General features: G+C 37.6%; 1 protein-coding gene across 2 annotated transcripts in view; it reads left to right on the top strand.

The window, feature by feature from the left end:
* Positions 1 to 21,490, top strand: part of LOC126481799 (alpha-1,6-mannosyl-glycoprotein 2-beta-N-acetylglucosaminyltransferase) — a 444,750-nt gene extending 423,260 nt beyond the window's left edge. For both annotated transcript variants that reach the window (XM_050105754.1, XM_050105753.1), the window contains 2 exons: positions 13,458 to 13,672; positions 19,387 to 21,490. In XM_050105754.1, the coding sequence (XP_049961711.1) occupies positions 13,458 to 13,672; positions 19,387 to 19,603 (432 nt within the window). In that variant the 3' untranslated portion in view covers positions 19,604 to 21,490. The remainder of the gene's footprint in view (positions 1 to 13,457; positions 13,673 to 19,386) is intronic.
* The last annotated feature ends 1,752 nt before the right edge of the window (positions 21,491 to 23,242 follow it).

The following is a 23,242-nucleotide window of genomic DNA, read 5'->3' as shown; positions in this document are numbered from 1 at the left end:
TATAAGGTACATGTCATCTCATTACCCAAAAAGGTAAATCCTTTTTATGAAGTACTGAAGTATCTTTTCTCTATTTATCATTTACTTTCTGCACAAAAAACCTTCAAATATTTCACAAATAAAATATTCCAGTTAGAGGCTATTTTTCAAGAGTTGTGTTATTGTCTAGTAGTATCAGAAAGTGAATAAAATACTGCATGATTTTGCTAATTTTTCAGGAAGTATATTCTCCTCTTCCATCACCCAACAAAGTATATCATGATCTTGATGTCTCCTCTATGGAGAGCCCCTGCCCCCTCTCTCCCTCCCCCCCCCCCCCCCCCCCTTCCTCTCCATAACACATACTCCAGGGCACTTTAACAAATTCAGTGCACTCTGTTTACATGGGTGGTACCTTGCACTGGCTACCTTCTACCTGCCCACAGAGAGCAATACAATATTAGTCCCATATTATCGCTTTCAATGTGAGTTGTAAAGCTGCACTGAGGGAAAATCCCTTATCCTGATTAATGACATTTCTGTTGCTTGCTTTATATATTGGCCCACAATTGTACTGCCAAGCAGACAATCAAAGCCTTTTTATGTGCTCTTGTCCCAAATTGTGCTCATCTAGAGGAGATTTGTCTTCCCACCAAAGCTCTGCATACTTGTTCAGTGTAAAATTGTGAGAAACAGTGCTGTCTCTTCCAACATATGGTTTGCCACAGTGGCAAGGAATACAATACTACAGAAGTGGAAATGCTTGCATTATCTTTCACACTCCCCAGAAGATTTCTTATTTATTTTTTGTTGGTGATAAGTTGATTGCTACCCTTTCCTTTATTTTTCAGATCCCCCTCCATTACTGATGTTTTGTGCTGGATTTGAACTTTTGAAATCAACACAGCTGATTTCCTTCCCCAGTTTAAAACTGTTCTTGTCTCTATTTTGGGAAAGATAATTTTATATTCTTTTTCTTTGCTCTTGTTCCCACATCTGGCTGCCTTCAGTGCCCTTACAATACCTTAATTTCTGTATCCATTAGAGGTATGATTTTTCAGCTAGTTACACTCCTTCAGGAAGTACCATCATCACATTTAGTGCTTGCTCTGTGCACTGTTATCATCATTATAGACAAACTGTTGTCCCTGGATGCTGGCAACTAGTTACTGAAAGATAAAGGACTATGAATAGGTATCATGGAAATATAATATTGCTTTGTACTACATTCTGTCAGAGCCCCCACCAGAATGGTCATTCTTTGGAGTTTTTTTTTTTTTTTTTTTTTTTTTTTTTTTTTTTTTTTTTTTGGAAAAAAAAGACGAGCAGTTGGGGGTGTGGGGGGGAGGGGGGGGGACAATACTGAGTCTGCCTCTAACCACCTGTAAAAATAAGAGGTCTTCTGCACTACAGTCAACCAGGAGCTATATTAATTTGGAGTTCATTGTGTTCTTACAAATGAGACAAATCAGACATAAGACAGACATGGCACTGTGCATGGCTATGTTAGATTGAACATAAACAAAACAAAGACATCAGCAAGAAAACAAATCTGCACTAATTGAGCACTTTTAAGATAAAAGCATACAATGAATTGTGAAAATATGTTCATTGTCAGTTTGGCAGTTACTTTCTGGGAAGGTGTAATTAAGAAAGCAATTAAAGTATAAATGTAAGTCTAATCTTGTTAATCAAATAAGGAAGGTAACCTTAGTCCAGCTTGGTAGTCTACTCAGAAGCAGTAATGCTGGAGTGTCTTTATTCAGCACCTCATGGGTTAGTAGGTGTAAGCTCCACCCTAATAAACAAGCAGTGGTGAGATCATTAAATTTTACAGGATTTAACACTATGACATATTCAATAACTACACAATATGCATTATAATGCACAAGCACTGCCCCATAAGACTATGCTTCTGAAACATATCAGACTCACTGCAGACAGACTCACTGCAGATTGATGTTATTAGTAATTCAAGATGATTTCACTTCACTGACATGCCATGTGAATCTTCTCGTTGAGTTCAGTAACCATAGACTTACAGTACTGTCATTCACTTGTGAAATTTGGTTTCAACAATCCATCTAAGTTTGAGAGTAATAGAGGTATTCACAAGTTCAACACTAGAAGGAAAAATGATCTATATTACCCTTCAATGAATCTAACTTTGGCACAGAAAGAGCTGAATTATACAGCTATCGAGTTCTTTGACATATACCCATGGAAATAAAAGGTCTGACAGACAACAGTAATGTTTTAAAAAGCAAATTAAAGAGCTTTCTACTTAACAACTCCTTATGTAGCATATAGAAACTCTTAAGTGGAGATAGTCAGTTAAAAAAGACATGTAAATGGTCAGCATGTGGCCATATAAATATTATTTTCTTAGTTTTTGTTTAGTTGTATACAAGTGTTATATGTTTATTCTGTTGTCACATCCATATCATCAATTTTTATCAAGAATTTGATCCATGGGATAAGTAACTAACAACTCATGTACGTCTGGCAATGAAATTGACAATACTTCCTTTGAAAGATCAGAGAGATTAAACAATCAATACCTGTAGTCACTGTCTTCAGCTGCACTGACGATGTCTGAGCAAATTGTAATAAGATAGATGGTTTTTATTTGATGTGTACTTATGCCAGCACACATGGTCATTACTCCAAAACTTCTGTGTATATCTCATACCATAAACGAGTTTATTCAGTTACTATATCTGTGTAGTGGAGACAGTAGATTTCAGGAGCTTGAGTGGTGTTGGTGCATCACTATTTTAGACATATAACTCACTGAGGTAAGAGTCTATACAGTAAATAATTACTTTTTCTCCTTTGTTAAGGAGTATTTCTTGAAATGGATCATAGTGGGTGCAGCTTGTGTTTCCATAATGGGGAAACCTGCAACACCTATCGATCAGAAATACACAGATCACAAAATTTTTTGCATCACCTTGGTTCCAAGAGTTCTGGTACTTGTACATAAAATTTGAATAGAGATCAACATAAACATCATTTACACCCTTTTTATTGCTCATGAAAACCACACACTGCATGTTGTACCACTATATAGCGAGACCTTCAGAGGAGGTGGCCCAGATCACTGTACACACTGGTACCTCTAATACCCAGTAGCACGTCCTCTTGCATTGATGTGTGCCTGTATTTGTCATGGTATTCCATCCACAAGTTCATCAAGGCACTGTTGGTCCAGATCGTCCCATTCCTCAACGGTTATTCGGCGTAGATCCCTCCGTGTGGTTGTTGGGTCACATCATCCGTAAACAGCTCTTTTCAGTCTATCCCAGGCATCTTCAATAGGGATCATGTCTGGAGAACATGCTGGCCACTCTAGTTAAGCAATGTCATTATCCTGAAGGAAGTCATTCACAAGATCGGGACACGAATTGTTGTTCATGAAAATGAATGCCTCAACAATATGCTGCCGATATGGTTGCACTATCAGTCAGAGGATGGCATTCATGTATCGTAAAGCCATTATGGCACCTTACATTACCACCAGCAGCATATGTCGGCCCCACATAATGCCACCCTGAAACATCAGGGAACCTCCACCTTGCTGCAATCGCTGAACCGTGTGTCTAAGGCATTCAGCCTGACCGGGTTGCCTCCAAACACATCTCCGACAATTGTCTGGTTGAAGGCATATGCAACACTCATCGGTGAAGAGAACATGATGCCAATCCTGAGCAGTCCATTCGGCATGTTGTTGGGCCCATCTGTACCGCATTGCATGGTGTTGTGATTGCAAAGGTGGACCTTGCCATGAACATTGGGAGTGAAGTTGCACATCATGCAGCCTATTTTGCACAGTTTGAGTCATAACATGACATCCTGTGGCTGCATGAAAAGCATTATTCAACATGGTGGTGTTGCTGTCAGGGTTCCTCCGAGCCATAATCCGTAGGTAGTGGTCAACCACTGCAGTAGTAGCCGTTGGGCAGCTTGAGCAAGACAGGTCATCAACAGTTCCTGTCTCTCTCTGTACCTCCTCCATGTCCAAACATCATCACTGCGGTTCATGCTGAGATGCCTGAACATGTCCCTTGTTGAGAGTCCTTCCTGGCACAAAGTAACAGTGCTGACGCAATCGAACCATGGTATTGACCGTCTAGGCATGGTTGAACTACAGACAACATGAGCTGTGTATCTCCTTTCTGATGGAATGACTGGAACTGATCAGCTGTCAGACCCCTTCCCTCTAATAAGCGCTGCTCATGCATGGTTGTTTACATCTTTGGGCAGGTTTAGTGACATATCTGAACAGTGAAAGGGACCGTGTCTGTGATGCAACATCCACGGTCAGCATCTGTCTTCAGGAGTTCAGGAAACTGGGGTGATGTGGTGAAACTTTTTTTGATGTGTGTAGAATTTAGGCTAAGCTTCAGATCAGTTTGTCACAACCACTGAGATCTCAGGATTGGGGGGGGGGGGGGGGGGGGGGCAGTCGGCAAAGGGTTCAGCCAAAAGTTAACATACTTTATTTTCCTTCTGTTTCATAATCATAGGTAGCCTATTTATCTAACACCATCACATTTCCCAACACTTTATTGCAACAAATAGTAGTGAAAGTCATTTTTGGAAAGATCTTTAATGCTGTGTATGTTAGCTTTTCTGCATGGTTCATACTTTTCATGTTTTCAATTCTAAGCCTGAAATGCTTGAAGTTTCGTGGTGTGTTCAGTCTGCAACATTTATAAATTGAAACCATGACATTTCTGTGATGTCATGGGTCTTGTGCTGTGATTGTGATTTTTGGATGAATAAATAAATAACCAATTGCAGTCAAGTCAGACATTGACATAGCAAACAACATTGAAATTAGCTGTTGCATATTCCCTGGCATGGTAACACAGTGGAACAAACTCACTTTTGAGAGATAGAGATGGGGAGAAGGCTCCTGTATGAAAACACAAAAGTGAATAAAACATTTCCAGAGAAAACAGGACACAAACCATTTCTCCATCACAAAGGTAGTCTGTGTGCTTGTGATGGAGACCTGATGTGGGATGGTTACACTGAAGAGGCTGAGCCTTCTTGAAGTCCACAAGAACTGTACTCTTAAGAAGCCGCATCCATAAACCTCTCCTTCATGGAGCTAAGTTGCATTTTGATGTACAGTCTGTTAGAAAAACATCACTTGATATTGGATATAAGGTTTTAGTTGACTGTCATTCCATGAATTCATGTCAGAGATATCTGAAATGCTTCCTCATAATTTAAATTCTGTAATCCATTATTGAGAAATGTATTTTAATATATATTTTGGGATGACTCCACCACAGAGCCTTTAATTATGAGCCACTCCTGGATCACAATATTTATATAGGTCTTTGAACAATAGCATGTGGTGTTGATTTTGCACTAACATAAAATTACTTGAGCCTCACTTTCCCAATTCCGTGATAGCTATTTACATAAAATTTAATTTAACAGCAACTTCATACAATAATGATCTTTCATGTATATATCACCTAAGTTTTCAGTATTCTAACACATTCATCATTACAATTGTTAGTTACTATTACAGGTAACAGGTGTCAGTTTTGCTACATGCTGCATCTACTTTATTTAAACTACTTCAGTGATTTGAATATTAGTGATCAGCCTGTTGCTTACTTACTTGTACTTCCTGAACTCTTAAAACATATACATCTCTTATTCCGAACACATCAGTAATTTACAAATAAGTTTCTATTATTTTTTCTATTTCCCTTCCTTTTTATATATATACTGTAAAACTGATGTCATAATTGTGATTCAGTGTAGGAAGTAGGTGAAAGATAATTGTTCTTATAAAAATTGAAAAGTTCACTAGAAATGTTTAAAAAATTTAGTCAAGGTGTTGACACGAACTAAATAATGCCTTATTCTGTGTTTCTGAATGCTACTGTTATCACATTTCAGCTTGGAAAACATATTTTGCATAAATTTATGTATACTAAGAAATATTCCTCCCCTTCACAATGCTCCCACTCTGGCAACTACAAAACAGAAATTCAATGATAGGCTAAATGTCAGCTAACTACTATGTTGTTAGTGGGGTCAATCTCTGCTTGTGAACTGAAATCCAATCACATTGTACAAATGTGCATTGATATACAGTGCAAAATATTTTAAAATGTAACACATGTTACAAAAGAAAGCTGCTATTTAAGAATTTGTCTTTGTAGATGCTGAAAATATCACAAGGGCCAAAATTGCAATAATGAAATAAAAACATTTACAGCTTAAACTGAAAATCACATCATTCAGAAAAAACATATTATCTTTTTACTACTTCTACAATAATAATAATAATAATCCAGAGTGAATTTTCAGTCAGCAGTTGAGTGTGTGCTGATTTGAAGCTTTGTGGCGGAGTAAAACTGTGCACCAGACCAGGACTTGAACCTGTGACCTTTGCTTTTGTGGGTAAATGGTCTACCAACTGAGATATCCAAGCACCATCCATGATCTGTGCTCACAGCTTTACTTCCATCAGTACTTCATCTCCTACCTGTATAACTCCACTTAAGTTCTCCACACAGAACTAGCACTCCTGAAAGAAAGGAGAGCACTTGCCACTGAAAGTTAAAGGCCCCAGGTTTGAGCTCCAGTGCAGAACATAGTTTTATTCTGCCTGTTGGGAACTTTCAAATAATAATAATAGTAATAAAGTTCCAGCACACAGACATTCACTGTGATTTTAGAAAAAGCAAATTAAAATTTTACAACCAAAAGAATAAAATGAAAAATATAGCTGACTACTGAATAGTTGAATGCTGAAACCAGTAGTAAAGCAAAAGCACTGACCTCAAAATGGATTGGAAAAATAAAAAAAATAAAAAAATGAAACTTCATAGCAGATTAAAACTGTGTGCTGGAGAAAGACTCAAACTTGTGACCTACTGCCTTGTGCAGGGAAGTGCTCTACCAATTGAGCTACCAAAGCATGACTCTTGACCTATTCTCACAACTTTACTTCCACCAGTACTTTACAGAAGTTCTTCTACGAACCTTGCAGAATTAGTACTCATGCAGTACTAGTACTAATTGTACAAGGTTTTCTGAAGTTTGGAAGGCAGAAGATGATGTACCAGCAGAAGCAAACCAGAGCTTGGGTAGCTAAGTCAGTAGAGCACTTGCTTGTGAAAGGCAGTAGGTCTCGAGTTTGAATCTCAATCTGGCACACAGTTTTAATCTGCTAAGCATGTGAACCACATTATAAAATAAAGTAGTTAAGTATGAATTTTAACTTTGTCTGGGATTCTTTGTGTTTAAGGAAGCTTATGACTCAGTTCCCAACAAATATTTCCTAACCGCTCCAGAGAAACAAGCATTAATTCAACTGTTAGTATACTGAAGATTATAGACACCAATGTTACAGTGTCCATAAAAATTCATAAGAATACTGGGAAGTTCATGCTAGAAGTGCATTAAAATTATTTCTAGCAGTCCAGGAGGAAGACTTCAGATTTTTAATTTGAGAAAATGAAGACAGAATACATCTTACTGTATATTCTGGTCTTCTTATAGTGAAAATAAAGTTCAACGACCAAGGAAGAACTTAATATGGCAGTCTCGAAAAGTAGGGCTGAAAATCAATTAATGAGATTAACCAGTTAATAAGACTATAGTACTGTATAGTCAACAGATTGAAAAGAATGTAGTACAAGTTAATGATGAACTCTTGAAGTGATGAACTTTTGTATTTAGAGCAGTTTAAGAAAATAGTTATATAGTCAGCTAAAGAAGGAAACAAAAGTAAAAATGGCCTGGCATACTTTTTGTAAACGAAGTGTAAAGCTTCAGTGTGCTTCAGATAGAAAGTTTACAGTGTTGTCTGAATTGTGGGGACAAATCACAACAAAAGATGAAAATAAATATTATTACAGAGGAAGGCCAACCAAGGTTTTTCATTTCTTTGTACAGTCCTAAATGGCTCATTTGCTCCAAAATAAAATAAAGCTCCAGCCTCTAATTCCATCATTCAACATTTTGGGTTAAATTACTAATTTAATCTTCAGTATACTATTCTGGTTTCCCCAGAGGCTATGATCACTGCCCCTCCGCCCTTCCCCCTGCACCACCACCGCAGCCGCCTCAAGCATCCTGTTGCCCAGTGCTGACCACAACTTGCTGGATCTTCATCTATTCTAGATCAGCCTGCTTACCATTGCCTCACTGACTTCATCAGCATAAAAGCACTCCAGTGCAGCATCAGTGGTGTTCAAAGTGTTCCTGTTTTCAAATTTTCATTTTGCTTTCTTTCTTTCTTTTTCTTCAAAATATTTCTGAATAGGTTTGTTTAATTTGCCATAGTATCATGTTCCTTTTATCTTTCCTTGAAACTGTCACCTTCTCTTTAACAGCTGATCTGTTTCATTTGAGATTTTCTTTCCATTTGATTTCTTTTGTATTTTTGCAATATGTTTCATTGTCTACATAACTATCTTTTGTGTATGTTGACCTTGCTGTGTAATATAATCTGCTATACCTTCCTATTGTTAGAGAAATGATCATAATCTAGATCAAACACAGTTAAAGTGCTTAACAATTTGCACTAATTTCAATAATGCTGTGCGGGAGTGGTTCACAGGGCAATACAAGAATCAGGTTTTTCCATTCATTCAGAAAGCTTGTAGGCTGATATAAATGTTGCAAGAGACATTATAAATCAACTGAGCAATATACTGTTCATTAGTATAGAGTTTATACAGATAAAGCTCAGAATCCATTAAATTACATAAAAGTTACAGTGAATAAGCAGTGACGATACCTGTAGTCGAGTCGGCATACGATGGCCCGTGACAGTTAGTAGTGCTGTTGCCCGCTTGCAGCTGTGTGGTGCTAATGGCTAAAGGCAAAAATATAGTTGTTCATATAGCTGTGACAACAATGAAGTGTTGCCACAGAGACACTTACAAAATCACATTACATGATCGGTTGAGGTAGGCATGCAAAGCTGCTGAGCGCAGCCCACAACAATGTCAGGGATCTTCTTTGTACACTGACTTGACTAGAGTTGTTATATTCTATCTGCAGTGCATGATGGGAGTGGTGGCTGGGTGGGGGTAAGGAGGAGGCTGGGGCAGGGAGGGGGAGGAATAGTATAGTGGTGGTGGCAGACAGTGAAGTGCTGCAAGTTAGACAGAGGGCAGGAGAGTGGAGAGGAGGGGGGTGGTGGAGGAGAAGGTAGTGGAAAAGGAAAGAAATAAAAAGACTGGATGTGATGGTGGGTTGATGGCTGTGTAGTGCTGGAATGGGAACATGGAAGGGGCTGGATGGGTGGGAGCAGTGACTAATGAAGGTTGAGGCCAGGAGGGGTATGTTCTCACCTGTGCACTTCAGAAAAGCTGATGTTGGTGAGAAGGATCCATGTGGCATAGGCTGTGAAGCTGTCATTGAAATGAAGGAGATCATGTTTGGTAGCATGTTCAGCAACAGGGTGGTTCACTTGTTTCTTGGTGAAGGATAACATGTTTGGTAGCGTGTTCAGCTGTCTGATACATGAATGGACACTGACAAACTGAGGCCAAGGAACAAGTGGTAAATGAAGGCTGTCATTTAGAAATTCCACTTCTGTACATAGGAAACTACACTCAAACTTTGTAAAAATGCTGCAAATTTTGACGGTGCTTCCCACTCCATGAAGGAAGATAAAGCCTTTTCTTTCATGTTGGGCTTCAAAAACATATCAAAGCTATTGTTGGTGCCAACCATGAGATACAAATAGCACCCAATTATGTTCTATGCACAGCTGCCAACAGCTTCCTCCTCTGCATCTCAGACTGGAACATATAGTATTCCTTTCTGACATGCAGCTTTTTATTTTAGTGGTTCATCAGCCAGCTATAGTAACTGTTATGTAAACTGAGGGGGAAGGGGGAGAAAGCAAAGAAAAGGGAAGGAACTAATGTCAGCTGCATTAGGACTTTGTGTAGAATCAGCAGCAATGAGTGAATATATGTGCCAGACTGGGACTCAAACCTGGGAACTACCATTTACAAGGCAGTTGCATTAAACACTGCACTACCCAGACACAGTGTTTATCGCAAATGCACAGACTATCTTGGCATGCTCCCTGTCCAACTCACATTCCCACCTAATGCCACCTATCTACAGTCCTCGTCAATGTCTTCCGTGCTCACTAGTTTTAGATTCCCGCTGGAGATCAAACATAAATGTGCATCAGCACTGAAGGTAGTGGATTCATTCCCATCAAAGCAAATTAATTATAAGAATGTGTGGTGTCTGTTCTTTCAGGTACGTCCTGCCTACTAAGCAGGAGATATCAGGTCCAAGTCCCAGTCCAGCACACAATTTAACTTACAACTGCTGATTCCACACAGAGTCCCTATGCAGCTGATATCATTAGCTCCTTCCCTTCCCTTCCCTTCCCTTCCCTTTCCTTTCCTTTCCTTTCCTTTCTTCTTCCCCTCCTCCTTCAATTTACAAAATATATATTACAGTTGTAGATCTAAAGTGACATGTCCGAAAGAACAGACACTATTCTGAAAAAACAGACACCACATATTCATATAAGTCTCAGTAACTGCCAAGACTGTCTCGTTGTATCGTCCCAGGTCCTACAATATGATAAGTGCTTTAGCAGAGGCAAGTCACACTGGCTCAGACTTATTACCGGCAACAACATACTAGTAATTATTTATTAGGTTTGTGTAACTATTTAACAGATAATCAGCATTTATTGCATAACTACTTAATAGTTAATTAGCATTTATATACTAATAAATGTGCAAGCAGTAAGTGCTTCTGCTAAGAATCTGAATTTAACTATTAAGCCTCTTAAAGCCTACTATATTTGCTATCTTGGTGACTTTAATTTTGTGCTTAAATAATACTAATGACAGCAGTAGATAGCTGTGCTAAACTGGATATCACTGATTGTAATCATGCTTTCAAGCTCCAATATTACTGCTATTGCTTTCATCAAATATAAGAGAAGTGGTTAAGTGATTATTACATAGCTCCAGTATTCGTAATATAATTTTGAGTTTGTTGTAGTTTAAACCTTGTTACTGTGCAATTGAAAAAGAAATAAACTTATTGTAACCATTATAATGACAATTTCAGAATGCTGTAACACTTAAACAACAAAAATATATACATATGTTTCAACAACAGGTCTACTAAAAATGTTTTGTATCATACTAAGATCCAGTGTAGGTGACATAAAATTCAGTTTCCACTAGCAACTACCACAACTTCTTAGAAATGCTAAAAAGGCTAGAATAAAATATGAGATATTCAAACGGCTGTGAAAATGCTCTAGTAAATTTAACATCTTAATTGTAAACTGACTAGAAATGATTGACTGCAAAAATACATCTATATTACTGCCAAAAAGTGTTTTTATTTTACCATATGTATTTTGTTTTATTGATTTAAAAAATCATCAGTAGTGTGGAATTAAACATATTTACAATATTGTTTTTATAGTATTTATAAAAAGAGCGTCTTTTATAAGCTACTGAAGTGTGTTTTGATGAACTGCTTTTTCAACTTACTACCAGAAGCGTGGTTTGCATGCACATTTCTCAGCTATTACTGCCATTTTCTCTGGTCTGTTTGGCCTGTTTTCAGTCTCACCTGCAGCTCATGAAAAGAAGTGTTTTATGATCTACAGCCAGATCAAAATTAAAAATATTTTTGATTCTGAACCACTAACCTTATTTTTAAAACAATAAAAAAGAATATGTATGGAAAAATAAATACAAATTTTAGTAATTAGAGGGACAAATTTAAAATTCGTTATGTAATTATACATGTACTATACACATCACGACTAGACAAATGAAGAATTTAAGTGCTTAGTAAATGAAGTGATTCTTTAAAAAAATTCTGTTTTGCTTCTGATAAAAAAGTGTAGGTGTCATGATTAAAGGATGAGGGAAACATATGGTATAAACTACTTTACCTCCTGAATCTAACTGCTCTCATTTTACATATAGACTGCAGTATACATCAAAAAGTGACATAGCATTTACTAGAGGCATTCAAGAGACTGTTAGCATTTATACACTGATAACATCAGTTGGGATTTTTCTTCCCCTTTTTGTGAATTACTGGAGTCATACTGAGCTGACTTTTCTGTGCCATAATAACAGCAAATCAAGAGAAGGTCACACAAAAACTTTTAAATGTTTAATCATAATGTGTAGGCTTTCACAGCCAGCATCTTCATTAATTAAAACTTTCGGGCTAAGAGGCTGTGGTTGAACAGTAGGAATTCTTTCTCCTGGCATTTTGTTGCCATCTGTGGGCAGCATCATGTTCATAGTTGTGCTTCAGACTACGAATTAAGCAGTGAATGGCACTTGTTAAATTTCAAAAGTCATATGTCCATATGTCGGCAATTTCACAGAAGTTGATAAAGAAAATGATGCTGCCTATTAACCAATTTACATGAAGATCCTGATATGTATTACAATAATTTCAAAATTAATAATTTTGCAATATTAATACTACAATATCCTGAGCTATGTGTGCTATGTAGCTATCTCATGCTGCTGTAATGACTTTTAATCAGGAGGTATTCAGTTTGCACAAAGGTGAAGGAAGAAACTATCACCAGCATTATTAGGTCAGGTTGTGGATTAGTATTCCTGATTACCAGATGGGATATCAAAGTCCTGAGTTAAATTCCAGACCTTCTTAGAACTCATAAAACTGGTGATGATAACAAACCTGTTGAATGACAACATTAAAGTTGCTGACCCCCTTTTAACTGTCAATTTGCCATTACCAGGTTTCACTATCTTCATTCCCTTTTTTTATTCACAAAGTTCTTCCTGAGGAAAAATAAAAACACTGCATTGCAAAATCGTTTACTGACACACCACCCACAGTGTGTGGATTTAAGTAATCGTCCTCTGCCCACCCTCTCATCCTCTCGTGAAGAATGGACTCAGAAAGAAATGAGAACAACACAACAGAAACAAAGTTACCAACACAGGTAAACAATATAATTACATGGCAGTAAATTAATTTATAGTTAATTACAGAATCTAATGCCTCTAGAAAGTAACATTTTTCTGACTCCAAATTGCACAATTTTAACAGCCGTTTGTCTGTGCCCGAAGTGGGTTATTACTATACCTACATATAGTTGTCCCCTTTTCCATTCACACCTGTGCACATTATCCAGCAATGAGATGGAGTCACCATATCTAGTTCAACAAACTAAAGAATAATTTTCTTTATGTACTACTGGGTTTCTACTGTCCATCTCCTTACCTCCTTACTCAGTCTAGATGTGTCACTTCCTCTCTTGCTGTGTTCTTGACACCTTCACAATATGTTCTTTTTCTCATAACAACTTTTTGAGTTCCACTCTTGAAAGCAATTACATATAAAACATACCCAGTCACTTACCTTTTGTTTGCCACTTGTTAGTACAAATATATGCTTTGTATTTTTAAATATACTGTAATGTTTTGGGATTTTCATAGGCTGAGGTGACACCATGGGTGAGCAGTAAACATAATATGGGAATGGCTTTCAACCGCACAACTTGGAATGACATTCGACGTTGTGCTGAGTTTTTCTGCATCTACGATGACTACAACTGGGACTGGAGTTTGCAACATATTTCACAGGGCTGCATGGCACACAAGTTGTATGCAATGGTTATGAAAGGGCCTCGTGTATTTCACATTGGAGAATGGTAAGATCAGTTTTCATATCATTATATAAAAATTTCGTTGTTGCACCCACAAGACAATTTAAAATGAATATAATGATTATAAATGGCTATAAATATTTCATATTTAGCAATAAATTGATAAGAATTACACAGAATGTAAAAGAAAGCTCCAAATACCATCGTACTGAACTGAAGGCCAGCACACACACAGTAATGCATAAGTGAAAAACTTCATGTCGTTGAAAGTGACTGTGTCAGATCATTTACAGAAGATATTCTGTGCATTAGAATATAGCAATCGTCATTCTGTCCTGATAGTGCAGAGAAGATTTTGTCAGTGATGGAACACTTAATTTTTTAACTTCCATTTACATTCTCTGTATTTCTAATGGATGTATTACTATGTCTTAAATAGTTATAGCTATTTTTAACCTCTGTATTCATTTTGAATTGCTCCATATATTTATATTTTTTATGCATGAGATATGACATACAACATATATCTAACATAACAGGACCTTAAAGTTCAACTAACTCAAAGTGTTAAAGATAGCCACTGTTCTTCCGTAGTTGTCAGGAAATCCATTAGTGACAAATAATACTACGCATCTTGTTGTAGGAGCTACAGTTACCCACATCTAAAGTCACTTATGTGCTAACCATTCATGAAATAGTGAAGACAAAACTCAAACATTGATGTGAGTAAAGACCAAGAGCTGTGGACTGCATATACAGGTTTAGACATGAATTAGTGTCACACATTGAACTGTGTTGTTCTTCCATGTTCCAGTCCAAGAAATGGCAATTCAACAATAATTTTGTAGGATCAAGAAATGTGAAAGAAACTTCTCAATGTTGCTAAGCACCTGCAGAAGCTAAAGCTTGGAGGAAAAAGCACCAAGACTGCAGGACTGATGCATGCTCTCTCTCTCTCTCTCTCTCTCTCTCTCTCTCTCTCTCTCTCTCTCTCTCTCTCTCTCTCTCTCTCTCTCTCCTGCTAAAATCTGTAAACTTGGATATATTTTCACCTTTCTGTTAAATTACAGAAAGTAATTCCTCTGACAAGAGTTATATTATGTCTCCTGTCACAATTAGTAGCTGTAAAGGAACACTGCATATACAGTCAGTGTGGCATTACAGGAACTTCATCAGACAGCTGCAAATGACAGTCCCACACCAATTTGATAGATAATTATGCGTAATATGTCTTCTGTGATGCCACTGTATGGAATAACTGCCAAGCCAGCACGTATCACAATATGTTGTGTACTGTCATTGTCGTCCCACCTTGAAGATGCCTGATGCCCAACTGTACCAGTTTACATGAACAAACAGTAACAAAAACTTCCAAATAGCTTGCAGTTTTAAAATTCTTAACTATACTTTGATTAAAATTACTTTGTACTTGACATGGTAGGGGCCAGCCACCATCCAGTCACAGTCCTTTCTCAAGTGCCATGCACTCACTGTGTCACTGTTTTGAAGGTTGCATACAGTGTCTTGTGAAGCATGGCTGGTTCCATGATGGCAACACTGCCCCCTGCAGTTGCAATACGTCCATCACAGAGTAATTTTAATTGGAGTATACCAAAAAATACTTTCAAGTGTGACAGTCACAATTCATCAGTTAGGTATACATTGGATAATGTTGTGACTTGGCAAGACAGCCAAGCCACTATGATGGGTAGCCGAAAAGCACGCGTTAAAGCTCACGCAGGCTGGCGTGAGGTCTGGAACAGTTATAGGAGTTTATAGTAGGAAGAAAAGTACATAGCTTCTGGAATACTTAACTTTAATCCATAATTGGTGAACATCGGTCTGACGGTACATGCATCACAAGATAAATAGCAAATGATAACGGCGCCTTGCTAGGTCGCAGCAAATGACGCAGCTGAAGGCTATGCTAACTATCGTCTCGGCAAATGAGAGCGTAATTTGTCAGTGAACCATCTCTAGCAAAGTCGGCTGTACAACTGGGCGAGTGCTAGGAAGTCTCTCTAGACCTGCCGTGTGGCGGCACTCGGTCTGCAATCACTGACAGTGGCGACACGCGGGTCCGACGTATACTAGCGGACCGCGGCTGATTTAAAGGCTACCACCTAGCAAGTGTGGTGTCTGGCGGTGACACCACAGATAACATATCACTTTAACACAGTGAGTGGAAGGACTGAGCCAGAGAATATCAAAGGTTCTGTGACAAGATAGGCTGCAACTTCCTGGATTTGTGCATAGGGCCCAGAACTGTAGGGTCCCCCTAAATGGGTCAGGTGTGCACTATACAACAGGGGCTGCTACTTGGGCAGCTGACTGCGTGTGGGGTGCACACAAGGGTTTTTTTAGATTAGCTGACTCTCCATCCAATCCAGATAATGATAGCTGTAGGAAACCCAGAAGTATCAGTGTAAGATTGAAAGAAATGTCTTCCACAGGTGAGAGTATTAAAATCTTAATGGTTAACTGCCAAAGCATTCATAACAAAGTGCCAGAGTTCAAAGCACTCCCAAAAAGCAGTGAAGCTCACATAATACAAGGTACACAAAGCTGGTTGAAATCTGAAATTGATAACAGTGAGACTTCTGGGGTAGACAAGAAATGTAGATCCACTGAGGTATAAACTGACGCTGCATGTGAGATTGTTTGAGCAAGACTCAGTATCAGGGTGGACATAAAATAGTAATTGGATCTTTCTATCACCCACCAGACTCGTCTCCTGATGCAACCAAAAACTTCAGAGAAAACCTCAGTTCACTTGTATGTAAGTTTCCCAATCATACTGTAATCATTGGTGGACACTTTAATCATCCAGCTATTAACTGGGAAAATTACAGTTTTGTTAGCAGTGCGTGTGATAAGACATCCAGCGAAACATTACTAAATGCCTTCTCTGAAAACTACCAAGAACAGATAGTTATAAACCCCACTCATGATGGAAATATATTGTATCTAATGGCAGCAAATAGACATGACCTCTTTAGGATGTCTACATCGAAACTGCTATCAGTGACCATGCCTTGGCTCTGGCAACAGTGAATACCAAATTACAAAGAACAACTAATACAAGCAGAAAGCTATATCTGCTCAGTAAACTAGTTTAAAAAATCAGTAGTGTCATTTCTCAATGAGGAATTTGAAACTTTCAGCACAGGGCAGGAACATGCAGAGAAATTATTGCCTGGATTTAAAAGAATAGTTGACTATGCACTGGATAGATACATACCCAGTAGGACAGTTTGTAAAGGGAGGGATTGTCCGTAGCACACAGTCACTGTAAAGAAACTTGTACAAAAAACTGTGCCCAGTTCTTGAAAAAAGAGCACAGGTGACATCCGTCTACAAGAAGGATAGTAGAAGTGATCCCCAAAACTACTGTCCAACATCATTGACATTGATTTGTTGTAGAATCTTAGAACATATTCTGAGCTCAAACATAATGAGGTACCTTGAACAAAATGAGCTCTGACATGCCAGCCAACATGGATTCTGGAAACATCAGTCATGTGAGACCCAACTCGCACTTTTCTCACCTAACATACTTAAATCTTTGTATCAAGACAGGAAGATGCAGTATTTCATGATTTGTGAAAAGCATTTGACTCAGTATCAAACTTACACTTATTGTCAAAAGTATGGTCGTACGCAGTATTGAGCAAAATTTGCAATTTTATTAAGGACTTTTTGATAGGGAGGACGCAGCTTGTTATTCTTGATGGGGGTCCATGTATCACAGAGGAGTAACTTCAGGTGTGCCCCAGGGAAGTATTTTGGGACCCTCGCTGTTCATGTTGTATGTAGATGACCTTGTACACAATATTAATAATAACCTCAGACTTTCTGCAGATGATGCAGTTATCTATGATTAAATACTGTCTGTATAGGCTGCATAAATATTCAGTCAGATCTTGATAAGATTTCAAACTGGTGCAAAGATTGGGAACTTGCTTTAAATGTTAAAAATGTAAAATTGTGCACTTCATAAAACAAAACAATATAATATCCTATGACTATAATATCAATGAGTCCTTGTTGGTCTTGTCCACCTCATACAAATACCTGGGTGTAACACTTCATAGGGATATGAAATAGAATGATCACATAGGCTCAGTTGTGAGTAAAGCGGGTGATGGACTTCAGTTTATTGGTAGAATACTGGGGAAATGCAAATAGTCTACAAAGAAGATTGCTTACAAATAACTCATGCAAATAGTTCTAGAATATTGCTCAAGTGTGTACATCCCATACCAAATAGGACTAACAGGGTATTTTGAACATATACAGAGAAGGGCAGTACAAATGGTCACAGGTTTGTCTGATCCATGGGAAACTGTCACAGAGATACTGAAGGAACTGAATTAGTAAATAGATGTAAACTATCCTGCAAAAGTCTATTAACAAAGTTTCAAGAACCATCATTAAATAATGACTCTAGGAGTATACTTCATCACCTTATGTATTGCTCACACCTTATGTATTGCTCACATAGGGATCATGTGGATAAGATTAGAATCATTACTGTATGTAGAGAGGCATCCAAACGATCATTATTTTTGTGCTCCATTCATGAATGGAAAGGGAAGAAAGCCTAATAACAGGTACAATGGGATGTACTCTCTGCCATGCACCTCACGATGGTTTGCAGTGTATGGATGTAGATAGCATATTTAGTTTCTGCTTTATGACAGCAATAAAAGCATAAAAACCAAGCTGTGACATCTCCCATTGGATTGTTGTGTCACTGATCTCTACCCCTGAGCTGAAACACAAATCCTCTGCTGTAATTCATGAAGATGTCTACTGACTGGCTTACACAGTGCATCTTAAAGTTTGATGTCTCTAGTCAGTCAGTTTCATAGGTCTACAAGAATAGTGATTATGTTTAAAGCTGCTTTGCTTTTTCCATTTCACAGTAGTATGGCTAACAGTGTATCTAGGGATGTCTGTGAAATATCTGATAGAATGCTTTAACTTCTAGACCTGTACAGGTGCGCTTAGTACCTCTGTTGCTTCATTTTAAATGCATTTTTATATTTTCAGATGCATAGCATGAAGTCACATAGAGGACATTCATTGGGCTGTCTAGAGACTTTGGGCCACAGGGTGTATTTCATACGGATAATGAAACTGAACAGTGGGTCATCAGTATTTAGCACATATTTGTTGATACACACATCAGCCAAATGTATTAAGATTATATAAAAGGCACATGTCTTCTTATAACTGAGTCAAATGTGAGAGACATCAAATGCAATTGTTGCATAATTTTTCTTACCTTCTTGATGACACATATAGGAATTTTTAGTGTTACATGAGGGTGCATAACCATAATACTCCCAGCTCTGTAGTTCACTGAACTGCAAGACAGTCAGATTTATCACTAATGGTGAGTGTATTAATGTTAATTTTTTGTGTGCACATTACAGAAAGACTAGAGGAGGAACGTTTGGGAAACATGTGAGCCTAATGGAGCTCTAGTGTGAATGAATAATCACCACCATTACTTTTTTAATGAATTGTGCTATTCTTTAACTCATTTTAGGTATCATTTTCTTTGTGATCAGCTGGACTATGAGAGACTGCAGCAAGCAGTATTATGTTCGTAGTCTAAAAATCAAAACATGACATAGGGAACAGTAGCAACCAAATTGATAAAATAACATCAAACTAACTTTATTTCTATATTTAACTAATGAAGATTTAACTATGCAACACATTCTGTGAACACTGCTCTTTAATTACAGTGGTGTCCATCACAAGAAAGCCAACTGTGAATCTACTGCAGTAATTTCAAAGGTGCAACATGTCCTGAAATTTGCAGCAAAACATCTGTATCCTACACATCTGACTCTGACAGTTACGAATGGCAACAAGAAGCAGAAACTACGAAAGGGTAATGGTGGCTGGGGGGATATTAGAGATCACCAGCTATGCATCAATATGACAAAAATAGGCAGGTAGTACACATTTGTCCCAGAACTGTGGGTTAGGGACAGAATACTTTTCATGCTAGAACTCTCTGTATGTGGAGAATAAATGTTAATCTATAGTTACTGGAGTGGTGACTCACAATTTAGTGCCATGCTCCTAAATCTTTATTTGAAGTCAAATCTTCTAGCTGAATTTCTTGGATGTGAAGTATAAGACTTTATGCACATTTTATATTTGATGCTTCCAGATGTGCATGATCAAACAAAAGTGACAAATATGCTTGAAAAAAAGACTTTCATGCAGATTTTTCTGTCTGCAAAGCACCATTTCTTCTAACTGGAACTGTTTTGTGTAAGGCAATGTAACAGTGTGATACATTGGCAATACAAAATATCTGCATTATTTTTTGTGAAAATGATTTTTTGTGAATGTTTTCCATGAGGTATGCTACATAAAGGCACATGGTTATAGATTTATGTACTGTTCTAATTAAAAGTATATAATTTTTATTGAAACCATGTGTAAAGACATGAACTAAAGCTATTCAGTGTAAATGTAAACACAAATGCACATATTTTTAATGATCATGTGACAATTTGTATAAAAGTGCATCTATATGTGTCAAAAAGATGTTAGCATTAGATTCTAAAAAAAAGCTCTTGTCCATTGAGTGCAAATCATTGACTGCTTGGTTTATTTTTATATTCTAATTATTATGTCACATCCTATATAAAGCTTTGTATAGAAAACATGTTATATATTCTGCCTGGTGAAAACCCATTTCTGTGATCCAAAACTTTTCAAAATATTGTAGCTGTCTTTTATAATTAATATTGGTTTTCATTTTGGCAAGCTTAAAATAGGTATGTTGCTTCCAAAGTGATGTAACCATGCTCAAATTATTTTTAAGATATTCATCTGTAATAATCAGTGAATTTATATGAAACAAAGGATATCGTGTAAGATTTCAGTAAGCATCGGTATTGAAAGAACTAAAGGTAGCTTGTGTAAAACACTGTGGTACATTGAAAAAAATGTACTAATATATTTGTATAAAAATGATTTTCTACTGTAAACTTGTAGTTTCAATTGTCTGTAAGTAATAAAGTGATTTCCGTGAGTGGAGTTGGAAATTGGAGCAGATGCCTCATACGTGCAAAACTTCATAAGGATTCTCTGATTAGAATTTTCTGTGCTAACCATAAAATACTTTAGAGGAGAACTTTTAAAGAAGATATAAATCTAGCTGCAGGCATGGAGGGTCCAAATTAAATCTGTTTGTTGGAAACAGATTCATGCTTCCTTACCAATCATCATGGCAAGATATATATGTGTGTACAGCTAAAATGGTGCTAATTGATGTTAGTTTGTGTAGCAAATATTCTTCATCATCTGTCTTTGTTGTATTGTATCTGCAAGCTTTATGATAGATTAAAGTTGTTTTACATATTGTTCTGTATTCTGACATTGCAAAGGAGATAATTAATGAAGCACAAAGTTAATGCGCTTACTTCTGATGAAGTATATTGCTGACAATATTTATCAGTCTTACCAGTAACTGCTTACCAGAATTTGTTTTATTGCCTATCTTTTTCCATTCATAACAATTGCGTATCTAGTCACGTAAAATAATGTTCATATGTTTCTGTTATATATTTAAAAATTTAAGTGCTCTTGTTTCATAGATCTGAATATTTAAAAGCACCTTTTTTTGTTTTTTGTTGTTGTTAACATGAAGCAGTCTACAGATGGATTGAAACAATAAAGTGGTAAATAATAGCATAAAACTTTCTGGCTAAAGAAACCGTTATATTACATTATGTACATACATGGAAATTTTGGTGTTCTGTGTATGTTACACTGCTATCCTTTTTATATCAGTGGAAACCAAATAAAATTTCTGAGCAAACTGATTAATTTACTCTTTGGCATTCCGCCACATAATTTTCAACCTATTTTCAGTGTAATATCATATAGCAAAAACATATTTATTGTATTGCATTTCTGTGTTGTGTTATTAGTGAATTCTTCTCATTTATTGATTTTAAATTGTCCGAACAATTGTAAAGGAAAACTTTTATTGTCATTAAGAACAATCTTCTTTACATAATTTCTCATCTACTGTGTGCCGTTTGTATACGGTGTTTCAGAAATTCCCACTACAAACTTCTAAGATTTGTAGAGGGGAGTGAGTATGTAATACTTTGAGTAGGAACTCATGTCCAGAAATGTGCTGTTTCTGTTTTGTGTCAGTTTAAGCTCAGTTGTTTAACTCATCCACTTCTGCTTAAGGAGTTGAATTAGACATGATGCAGTACAGTTGTTAGGTAACAATTAAAAAGTAAACATAATGAAACACTGATTTATCACTTAAGTTGGTTGGTTGTTTTGGGGAAGGAGACCGGACAGCGTGGTCATCGGTCTCATCGGATTAGGGAAGGATGGGGAAGGAAGTCAGCCGTGCCCTTTCAGAGGAACCATCCCGGCATTTGCCTGGAGTGATTTAGGGAAATCACGGAAAACCTAAATCAGAATGGCCGGACGCAGGATTGAACCGTCGTCCTCCCGAATGCGAGTCCAGTGTCTAACCACTACACCACCTCGCTCGGTATATCGCTTAAGTACATTTGTTTGTACTAACATTTAATATTACACATTTACATTCATCCAAAACAAAAATTACCCAGCTTACTATATGTACAGCACAGTACCACCACATTACAACAGCAACTTTATATGGTGACCACCAACGTTCTCACAGACATTGCACTTACACAGTATGTTCTGGTATGCACTCTCCATCTCACCTGGCATCTCTTCAATTTCTAGTACAGCGACCAGAACTTGTCCCAGCAGATCTTCCTCTGTCTTTACAGGAGTCTCCTAAATTAAAGCATACGGCCCCACAAGAAGTAGTCCACAGGAGTTAATTCTGGTGATTGTGGTGCCCACATGGTTTAACCACTTCAGCCTAACCATCTTTCACCATATCATCTGATGACATGTCTCCAAACCGCACGTGAGAAGTGAGGTAGTGCACCATCATGTTGAAACCACATTTCCTGATGGACCTAAATGTGTTACAGCTTCTAAGAAGGGGTCAAATGTGTTTTGTATGAAGATAAATTACGCAGTACCAGTTAGCTTTCCCAGTCACATGACTGCCTGGAATACCTGCCCACACGTTAATACCAAACCTGTGCTGAAATCTTTGAACATGTGTGACACGAGGGTTTTTGTTTGCTCAGACATGGCTGTTTTGTGAATTCTGAGCACAGTCCCTAGTGAACTGAGATTCGTATATGAACAGAACTCCTTGTAGAAAAAGGGGTGCATTGATGCAATGGTGCAGGAACCACATGCTGTAGGCAACGCATTCTCGAAAATCAGCTGGACGCATAGCACATACCCCTTGTAAGTGGTACAGACATAATTGTTGCTCCCCGCATAACATCCCAGACAATACTTTGACTAACACACATTGTACACATAATTGTTAGAATGTACCTGTTGATGGATTCTGTTCAACGTGATGCAGTACATGTTCTTCATATTCAGGCATTTCAGCATTGCCATGGAGCACCACAATCCTGCCTCATCAGTGAGAAGGTACCTGTTCCTAAGAGCTACTGGGTAATTCGGGCAAAACATTTGTGTGATGGCTTGCTA

This window comes from Schistocerca serialis, chromosome 5, assembly GCF_023864345.2.
Source record: "Schistocerca serialis cubense isolate TAMUIC-IGC-003099 chromosome 5, iqSchSeri2.2, whole genome shotgun sequence".
Classification (NCBI taxonomy): domain Eukaryota; kingdom Metazoa; phylum Arthropoda; class Insecta; order Orthoptera; family Acrididae; genus Schistocerca; species Schistocerca serialis.
This window is presented reverse-complemented; position numbering and strand designations above follow the sequence as displayed.